This window comes from Vombatus ursinus, unplaced genomic scaffold (assembly GCF_900497805.2).
Source record: "Vombatus ursinus unplaced genomic scaffold, bare-nosed wombat genome assembly UNPS02014859.1, whole genome shotgun sequence".
NCBI lineage: Eukaryota > Metazoa > Chordata > Mammalia > Diprotodontia > Vombatidae > Vombatus > Vombatus ursinus.
Genome location: NW_020954637.1, coordinates 1,974,787 through 1,985,082, shown reverse-complemented (window position 1 = coordinate 1,985,082; position 10,296 = coordinate 1,974,787). Strand labels below are relative to the sequence as shown.

Here is a 10,296-nt window from a genome sequence, read left to right as displayed (position 1 = left end):
AATGATCTAGGACAATTTCAAAAGACTCATGATGGAAAATGCTACCCACATCCAGAGAAAGAACTATGGAGTCTGAATGCAGATGGAAGTATATTATCTTCTCTTTTTTTCCCCCTGTTGTTGTTTCTTCTTTCCTAATATGACTAATGTGGAGATATGTTTAACATGATTGCACATGTATAATCTATACCAGATTGCTTGCCATCTTGGGGAGGGAGGCAAGGAGAAAAACTGGAAACTCAAAGTTTTATTAAAAATGAATATTGAAAAACTATAATTTTTTTTAGGCAAATGGGGTTAAGTGACTTGCCTAGGGTCACCTGGGTAAGTGTCTGAGGCCAGATTTGAATTCAGGTCCTTCTGACTCCAGGGCTGGTGCTCTATTCACTACACCTCCTAGCTGCCCCATGCTACTAAGAATATTGATTACTTTTGTTCTAGACCCACACAGTACAACAACCCCCTCTCCCTCCACCCCATATACTGTTGTACAATAATAGAAATTGGAGACAGATTTCTGTACAGAGTTTATTTACAGAGTTATCCTATAGGAGAAGCTGCCTGGGGTCTCCATTTCAAGGGAGGGTGATACCTAGTGCATTTCAGGAAAAAAAAAAAATGATAGAGATCACCGTGCCCTCGTTCCATAACTCGCTGGCTGTTTGGCCTTGGGCAAGTTCCTCTCTGTTCCCTAAGCACGGCTGTGAAACAAGCTTATCCACCTGACACAAGGGGCAGAGAACTGGCCAGTGCTTCTGCTCTTCAGCTGTATGGGGCAGTGTGGGCAGGGATGAGGCAGCTCTCCTGGGGGGGTGGCCAGACGGAAGGTGAGGGGAGGGAAAGCAGGGGTCCCCAGAAGTCCTCCTCCTGGGGCAGGCCTCCTCTCCTGACACGGGGGCCAGGGACCCTCAGAGGCTTTTTTAGGAAAGCATCACTGCCTAAATCATTGTATCGATTAGGAAGTGCAGTCAAAGAGGAAAGCTTGAAAGGAAGGGCACCTTTGCCTCGCACAGGGCATCCTAAGGAAGCTCCGACTTTCAGGTGCCCTGTCCGCTGCTCAGTGCCAGCTGGCCGTGGCGAGGGCCCCATCTATCTCAGCCTGTGGCCCCGGGGCAGTGTGGGAACGTGACCACGCTTAGTAAGTCAGGAGGCATGATTTCCTGATTTGAGGACTCAATCTGTGGGTCTACCGAGGGTCCTCCCTCCCAAACCAAATGGGAACAAGGAGTTACCGATAGTTTAGGGGGGTATGAGAACAAGGGGAGGGAAGACCCTTTATAATTTAGGGAGAAGGATATCTGGTTGTCACACAGGCCTAGACTGGTAGAGTATAACAGAGTCTCATAAATGAGTCTAAGAGTCAGGAGTCATGACTTTGCATCTAGGACCCATAAGTCCATTATTTCTCTAAACCTCAGTTTTCTCATCTGTAAAATGGCTATAGTACTCACACTACCTATCTCACTGAATTGCTATGGGGGTCAAATAGGAAGACACAAGTGAGAGGATTTTGTCACGCTAATGTGATATATAAATGGAACCTCGTGGGATCACGGACCTCGATCTGGAAGGAATGTCAGAAGCTAATTAATCCAGTCCTTCCATTTTCCAGTGGATGATACTGAGGCGCCCAGAGGTAAAGGGACTTGACCCAAGGTCACCCAGCAGCAGAGATGAGATTTGAGATGGTGCAGTGGGTAGAGTGCTGGGCCTGGAGTCTGGAGGACCTGAGTTCAAACCTGACCTCAGACACTTTAGCTGTGTGACCCTGGGCAAGGCATTTTACCCTGGGTGCCTCAGTTTCCCCATCTGTAAAATGAGCTGGAGAAGGAAATGGCAAATCGCTCCAGTACCTGTGCCAAGAAATCCCAAATGAGGTCAAAGAAGAGTCGGATAGGACTGAAAACTACTCATCACCACAATCCCTGAATGCAAAGATTGTGTTGTTTCTATTGTACTATATCAGACCTAATTTTAGACCAAATGACATACTGGTTGCTAGATGAAGGAAGTGATGGGACAGACAGGGATGTCGCTTTTGTCAGCCTCATATTTTTCGTGGAGAAAAACTTGAGAACTAATCACTGAGGAAGGACTCGATGTCCTTGTGTTCGCACAATCGATCCCAAGGAGAAGGATGGGGCAGGGGGAAGAGCCCTGATGTGGGGTGCCAGTGTCTAGTTCTCTTTCTGACACTAGCTTTCTCTGCCACCTAGGGCAAGTGATTTCTCCTCTCTGGGCCTCAGTTTCCCCTCTATAAAATGAGGAGGGTGGACCAGATGGTCTCAAAAATCCCTCACAGCTTGCATAGTCTATGTCCTAAAATGCCTCGATTTCTGACAGTCTAGATTCTAATTCCTCTGGCAGTTTTGGCATTCTATGTGAATCCTCAAGTAAGCTCATATTTCCACTTTACTGCAGGATTTGGGGAGGCACAACCACAGGTCAGAGCTCATCCGATTTGGACTTTCCCTGTAAAAGTGCCCCCTCTCTCCCACTAGGGAAAGCTCTGAGGCCAGAGGTCAAAGCTGGCTACGTCTTCTGAGGAGGGTCAGCTGGCAGCACCCAAACTCCCTTTCGCATCTGAGCATTGCTCTCCATGCTCCAGGTAGGTGGGCCATGTGGTTTCTTCTTCAGGTTTCTTTGATGTATCTACCACAGGCCCGGCCGGCAACCACTCAGCAGAACTGAAAACAAAACAAAATAAAACAAAAAAGGCCGACAGGGTTTGTGATGTTCTCCAGACACCAGTCAAAATGTTCTGTCCTTACAGTCCCAAGTTCGGATCCGGCCTCAGACACGTACTAGCTGCATAACCCTGGGCAAGTCACTTGAACTCTGCCTGCCTTGGTATCCTCAACTGTAAAATGGGGATAATAATTACACCTTCTTCCCAGGATTGTTGCGAGGATCAAATGAAATTTTTATAAAGTGCTTGGCACAATATCTAGTGCATAGTAGGTAGGTACTCAGTAATCCTTCCTTCCTTCTTCCGTCCCTCCCTCCCTTCCTTCATCCCTTCTTTTTCCTCCCTTCCTTCCTTCCAATGTGATACTGGTCTGGACAAGATGGAATTGGAGCCTCAGTTTTCTCACCTGTAAAATGGGACACTACCCATCTGAAGCAACTGGAAAGGTGACTCACCTAGCATATGGTAACAAGGTTGGAGCTACCTCTACCCTGAGCCCCAGGGGTCTCACAAGGGAGTCTTCTAAGGGAAAAGGTTCTGAGAAAAGAAAGGCACCCTCCCTGCCAGTACCCTCTCCATGTGGCCATTTGAGAAGGGAAGAAACTCTTGTTGGTGAAAGGTAACAGCAGAGCCCCGTGGAATCAGGCAGATGAAGGTCTTGGCGGGGTGGTCAAGATAAGCAGGGGGATCGGGATTCCTTTAGACCCTCCCTCATGGGGTCAGTGCGAGGCAGGCTTAGAGGAGTCAGGGAATCTAAAGTACTCTGTGCTCTTGACCATTAGAGAAAAAGAAAGAGACAGAAGGGAAAAGTGGAGAAAGCCCCAGATCGGGGGTCAGGGGACCAGGGGTCTGGATCCTAGCTCTGCTGCTTACTGTCTGTGCGCCTCTGAGCAGTCCCTCGGACAGACGCTCTGGGGGTCGAGGTCCTCATCTGGAAGGGGGAAGGGGTCAGAGCATCTCTGAGGCCCCTTTTGACTCCAAATCCTAGGACCCCATAAGAAGTGAATCGGGCCCAGTGCGCATGGTTCCCACACCCGGGCTGGGAAAGGCCCTGAGCGAGGCCATCGGCTACTTCGGAGGGCTACAGAAGCAGAAGAAATACTGACCTTCCAGCGGTTGCCACACTCATTGCATAAGACGAAAGTGGTCATGGGTTCATCAGCACTTCGAGTCTGCACCTGAGAAAGCAGAATCATGCAGTCACTCCCCTGCTGTAGAATCTACCATGGTTCCTGCTTCCTGTTGGAACAAGGCCAAACGCCTCACCCTGGCGTTCAAGGCACCTCCCTCCCCTACGCAGACTTTTCCCACCCAGCCTCATCACTTGAACTTCCCACCACGCCCCCCCAGTCCCTTGACCACCCACCCTCACAGTCCTGTGCCTTAAGTATGGTAGGAATTTATTAAGTGTTTGCTGAGTTAAATCGAAAGATATAATGTTGGTTTTTTTTTTTTCTGACCTCAGGACCTTTACTGATGCTTTTGCCCTCACCTGGAATGATTTCTCCCTTCCTTTCCACCAATTCTGGGTTTTACATCCTTCACTGGACTTGAAGATCTGGGTTCGAGTCTTGGCTCTGCAACTTACTTACTGTGTGGCCTTAGGCAAATCACTTAACCTCTATGAGGCTCAGTTTCCTCGTCTGTAAAATGGGGATAATAATACTTGCACTATTTACTTCACAAGGTTTTTGTGAAGAAAGTTAACAAAATGCAAAATGCTACAGAATTGTGATCAATGACGTAAGCTCAAGACAACTTCTTCCAAGAAGCTTTTCCCATCAGGGCCCTCTGATCCACCTCTTACATGCTAAAAGCCTCTCCCAGCTCTGGTATCTTGTGTTCTAAGGGCCCTCCCAGATCTAACATTCCATGTTCTAAAGTTCCTCCCAGCTCTGACATTCTGTGTTCTAAGATATCTTCCAGTGATGAAGTTCTATGTTATAAGTATTCTCCTAGCTCTGATACTCTATGACTATAATTGGTCTCCATGTCTTATTTTCTACCTGTCCTTGTCCAATCCTGCAGGAAAATAAATACTATCTGCTCAATATGTAGAGGCCTTGCCATTACTATTAAGTAATGAGACCAAATTCCAGAAGCCCCATGAAAATCTCTCCTTTCTTTATTGTCATGCCATTGACACCTAAAGAATATTACTAAATCATCCTGTCCTCTTCTAGATGCTCTATCATCCCAGAGCCCCATCCATTCATTCTCTCTGGTGTCTACACGGCCTCCCCTTCTTGGTCTCCCATGATGGATTCCCTCCTGAGCTGCTCCATGGAGTCCCCCTGTACCCTAGTGCGCACCTGGTTGTAGGTACAATTCTTCTTTTTACACTTATTGCACTGGAAGAGGTCAGTTGTGGTGCCCCCGGTCTTAGCCATCTGGTGCTCCCGAATGGCCTCCAGAGTCATGGCATTCCTCAGCTCCTTCAGCTCATCACTCGCCATTTCCTAAATGAACCAACCAACATTCCCAGAGTCTGAAGAAGGGATGGTATTTCCTACACCTCATGTTCCTTGGAGGGGCACCATCAGTGAATGGCTCGGGCCAGGAATAAGGCAGCTCCCCGAGATGGGGCTTCAGTTACAGACAAAAATGTCCGAAGGCTCCCATAGAAACCTGGTTCTGCCACTTAGGAGCCATGCGACTTCTGGCCAGGACATCTACCTGCGATGGTGCCCCCGTTGGGAGTCTCAGACCAGCTGCGCCCCCGCTGCAGACAAATTCTCTGAGTGACCTCCCCAGTCCAGGTCCCATCTTATTTCTGCAATCCACATGCAGATAGAGACAAGTAGGCTCTCTCTACAGAGATCTCTACCTTCCCAGGTCACACACAGGCAGCACGAAGGGCCCGCTGGTGAATTTCATAGAAGGAAACCATAGGGAGTCTCACAAGCTCTCGCAGGAGATGAGGAATGAATGGGACCGGCACCATTAGGAGCATATGATGTTCTATTCAGCCTAGATGGTCACCAGCATCCGTTAAATTCTGGTACTATACTGATATTCTAGTAATATACCATACTGGAAATTCTAGTAATATATTGGGGCAGCTAGGTGGCGCCACAGTGCATGGAGTGCTGGGCTTGGAATCAGGAATACTCCTTTTTGTGAGTTCAAATTTGAGCTCAGACATTTACTACCTGTATGACCCTAGGCAAGTCACTTAACCCTGGTTTGCCTCAGTTTCCTCATCTGTAAAATAAGCTGGAGAAGGAAAAAGCAAACCACTCCAGTATCACTGCCAAGAAAACCCTAAATGGGGTCAGGAAGAGTCAAACCCGACTGAATAACAACAAACTTTTATATACTTCCTTCAATAGCTTCCGCAAGGCCATAATTATAAGCAAGTGACTCCAGACAAGTGGCCTGTGTCATGTCATTCATTCACCCTGGCCCTGGCTGCTGGGGCCAATGCAGTCACGGGGTATGTGTCTCCTGGGCTTCACTTACATAGACAGACATCAGTACCCTTTGAACCCAATAGTTTGAGGAGTCATAAGGTTATCATTTTAAGTAGTTGACCCCAGTTTCTCATCCTTTGGCTGAGACAAAGTGGAAAATGTAGGCAGACCCAGCTTTTTGAGGAGTATAATTCTTGTGGTCAAACGAGGTTTTTAAATAATAATTTAGCATCAGCATCTCTGAGGGGGAACCTCGGGCTGAGAAAAGTCAGAGCTGCCAGGCTTAACATTGTAACACCCAGACAGCCTTCCCTCTGCCCAGTTCTGCTGGGCGCCTGCTCAGTGTGTCTGCCTCCCACAGGGAACCCGCCTAACACCTCCCCAGGAGCCAAGATTGCAGCTTCAGAAATGGCACCGCCATGCAGCTCCTCACCTCAGCCGTCATCTTGGCAATGAGGCTGGTGGAAATGGCCCCGCAAAGCACGTTCCGCCTCAAGTTGGGGTTCCTGGGGTCCTTGAGGTTACTGATTCGGCTGCGCACCCTATTCCGGTATTTCATGTCTGTACCCTTCAGTTCTTGATATATATGTGAAATAGTCAAGGAGTCACCCCAAAGAGGAAGCGGCTAGGAAGCCTCTCTTCCCTCCCACAAATACAGCTCCACAGTCTAATAAAAGTAACACTGGGTTTGGAATCCAGTGGGTCTCAAGCCTGGCTCTACTGTGTGACCTTGACCTGGTCCCCTCACATTTCTAGGCTTGTTTCTTCATATGTAAAATGAGAAAGCTGGATTAGACCAGGGGCTTTTCACCTTTTTGTGACCTGGACCCTTCTGGCTGTCTGGTGGAGCCTACAGACCCTTTCTCAGAAGAATATTTTTCAATGCATAAAATAAAATACATAGGATTAGTGAAAATAAAGATGTAATTTTTTTCCATCTAAGTTTACGAACCCCTTGAAATCTATCCACCAACCCCTTGGAGTCCATGATTGCTAATGTTCCTAGAAGACTGCTAATCTAGATGACTGCTAATATTCCTCCCAGGTCTAAATCCAATGGTGGCCACAAGGAAGAAGGTCCATCTTGGGGTCTTAGTTCTGCTGGAATAGAATTTTACTCTGCCTAGCCCTTGATTTGATCTGTGCCTTCCACGGACATGGTGTCCAATCAGGAAGGCTGAATATATCGGCAAAGAAAGTGTCTGTCTACAGGGCGGCCTGGTTTGAGGATCACCAATAGTGTCCTCTCAGCCAGGTGAAAGTACGTCTGAAATGCTATGCTATGAAGGGACCCCCTCCTTTAGTGTGAACAGAGAGCTGACTGTATTCTTCTTTTAATAATAATAATAGCTAGCCTTTATATAGCACTTTAAGCATTTTACAAATATTATCTCATGTGATTCTCCCAACAACTCTGAGAGGTACTGGTGCTACCAACATCCTCACTTTACAGATGGGGAAACTGAGGCAAACAGGGTTTGGTTTGTTTGTTTTGCTTTTTGTTTTCTGGTGTATCAGAAAGCGTGCTGGACTGGAGTCGGGAGACCGGGGCTCAGGTTTCATCTCTGCCACTTACTGGATGCTGTGACTGGGGCCACGTCACTTCTCCTCCCATCTGCCATGCGCGGCAGCATGGTGACTTGGGAAGGACACGCAAATCACTAACTTAGAGCCAGAAGGGACTTTTGGGGTCATCAAGTCCAGTCTTCTCCATCTTACTGATGAGAGGCCCAGAGTCGCAGAAGCAGGATTCAGAACCAGGTTCTTTGCCTCCTACTTCAGCACCTGTCCCACTGAACCACACCACCTCAGAGGCTCTTAGGATCTATTGTAGACTGAGGGCTAGAAAGACCTTAGAAAGCACTGAGTTCAACCCCCTCATTTTACAGACAGGGAAGCTAACCCTGACTCACCCAGGGTCACACAGGACCTGAGTTCAAATCTCCATTTTCCACAAGCTCCTTTGGGCAAGTAAGTTGTTCTCTCCCAACCTCAGTTTCTCCATCTGTAAAATGAGGGGGTCATATATCAGATTGTGTGCCATCTTGGGGAGTGAGGTGGAGAAAAATTTAAAACTCGAAAGCTTATGGAAGTGATTGTTGATAATTCAGAATAAATTAATTTTTTAAAAATGAGGGGGTCAGACTAAATAAGTGGTGTCAAACTCAAAAATAAATGGAGGGTCACTAAATGGTACACAGGGATCCCTGCTGGCTGCGTGTTGACTTAGAAAACCATTTGTTAACATCATCTATGTTCTACTGCATTTTTAAAATTTTGTTAAGTCCCTCCGAATTACATTTTAATCTGGTTCTGGCCATGGTGGGCCCCATTTGACACCTCCGGACTAGATGACCTCAAAGATTCCTTCAAGCTCCCACAAATCTATGATCCTAATTATACCTGCTCAGCTTCATTCCCAGGGCTGCCGGGAGGTGAGCAAAACAGCCTGGGTTATGCTTCTATGGGAGGAAAGGCTCAAGAATCTCATGGAATGAATAGGGGCAGAGGGGTTGTGAGCTGGAGACAGGAGAAAATTTGGAGCTGAAAATAAAATAAAATTGAATGTTAAAAAAATCTCTTCACAGACCCCTTGGTGGGCCTTGGGTTACATTCTTGTCATCCAGGTTAGAAAGAAAACAGCCCTAACCTCCTGTCTTCCTAAGCGATTAGGTGGTGTAAAGAAGAAAGCACCGGGCCTAGAGTCAGGAAGACCTGAGTTCAAATCCAGCCTTAGACATCATCTAGCTATGTGACTCTGGGCAAGTCACTTCACCCTGTTTACCTCAGTTTCCTCATCTAAAAAATGAGCTGGAGAAGGAAATGGCAAACCACTCCAGTATCTTTGCCAACAAAACCCCAAGCGGGGTCATGAAGAGTCAGACGTGACTAAAACGACCGAACAAAACCACAAACTTCTGTCACCTGAACAAAGATCGATGTGGGTTTCATGGTCTCCCCTGGCACCTTTGGGCAGACACCTCAAGACAGGAGAAGGAGCAGGCAGGGGTGGTGGTGGGGGGGAAGAAACTAAGATAATGAATGAAAATAAGTATGAAATCCTTCCACCTATTGTTTGAGGCCCAGCTGTGGTAGAGGGCCAAGAGACAGAAGCAAAGGAATTGCTGAGCCTGCTGGAAATGCAGATGAAGTCTGTGACAGCTCACGGATGGGAGGCATTGTGTTTAGTAGGAAGCAGGTTTTGAATGGTGGGTCACATTCTGTGATGCACTGGGCAATAATTAAATGGAGAAAACAATGAGTATGAATTAGCCCAGGAAGGGCCTGGAGCCAGGCTCAGCCCTCAGTGACATCTCGGAGCAGCCAAGCCCGTCTTCTGCATCCCCTTCTTGGTACCCCTTTTCTTCCCTTCCCCTGGGACTGAGACCCCATGCTTTCTTCTCTCCCCCTTTCCAAATTCCAGGGTAGGGTCGCACCTCAGTCGTGTATGGCTTGGTGTACATTTAATTCCCTATGTTCCATGCCTCTGGAATATTCTGAGCCTTATCATTGATTGTGGAATGAAAATGTGGAATGGTCACCTGATGAAGCAACTTTGGGTGTCATAGACTCAGAATGTTCAAGCCAGAAGGGATCATGGACCAGAGAATGTTAGGACACAGAATGTCGGAGTTGGGAGGAACCTTAGAACATGGAATGTCAGAGCTGGGAGGGCCCTTAGAACACAGGATGTCAGAGCTGGGATGACCTTCAGAACAGAGAATATCAGAGCTGGGAGGGCCCTTAGAACAGAAAATGTCAGAGCTGACAGGGCCCTTAGAACACAGAATGTCAGAGCTACGAGGACCCTTAGAACACAGAATGGCAGAGCTAGGAGGGCCCTTAGAACACAGAATGTCAGAGCCGGGAGGGCCCTTAGTACACAGAATGTGAGAGCTGGGAGGGCCCTTAGAACCCAGGATGTCAGAGCTGGGAGGGCCCTTAGAACAGAGAATGTCAGAGCTGGGAGGGCCCTTAGAACACAGGATGTCAGAGCTGGGATGGCCTTCAGAACAGAGAATATCAGAGCTGGGAGGGCCCTTAGAACAGAAAATGTCAGAGCTGGGAGGGTCCTTAGAACACAGAATGTCAGAGCTAGGAGGACCCTTAGAACACAGAATGTCAGAGCTGGGAGGGCCCTTAGAACACAGGATGTCAGAGCTGAGAGGACTCTTAGAACACAGAATGTCAGAG

General features: G+C 47.7%; 1 protein-coding gene across 2 annotated transcripts in view; it reads right to left on the bottom strand.

Moving 5' to 3' along the window:
* Positions 1-1,810: 1,810 nt before the first annotated feature.
* Positions 1,811-10,296, bottom strand: part of TCEA3 (transcription elongation factor A3) — a 37,390-nt gene continuing 28,904 nt past the window's right edge. Inside the window, exons 8-11 of one of the 2 annotated variants that reach the window (XM_027841425.1) lie at positions 6,536-6,690; positions 5,002-5,148; positions 3,796-3,867; positions 1,811-2,687 (exon numbers count right to left, since the gene is read on the bottom strand). In XM_027841425.1, the coding sequence (XP_027697226.1) occupies positions 2,679-2,687; positions 3,796-3,867; positions 5,002-5,148; positions 6,536-6,690 (383 nt within the window). In that variant the 3' untranslated portion in view covers positions 1,811-2,678. Of the gene's footprint in view, positions 2,688-3,795; positions 3,868-4,181; positions 4,333-5,001; positions 5,149-6,535; positions 6,691-10,296 lie in introns of those variants that run through there. The other variant, XR_003567250.1, reaches the window with a different exon arrangement.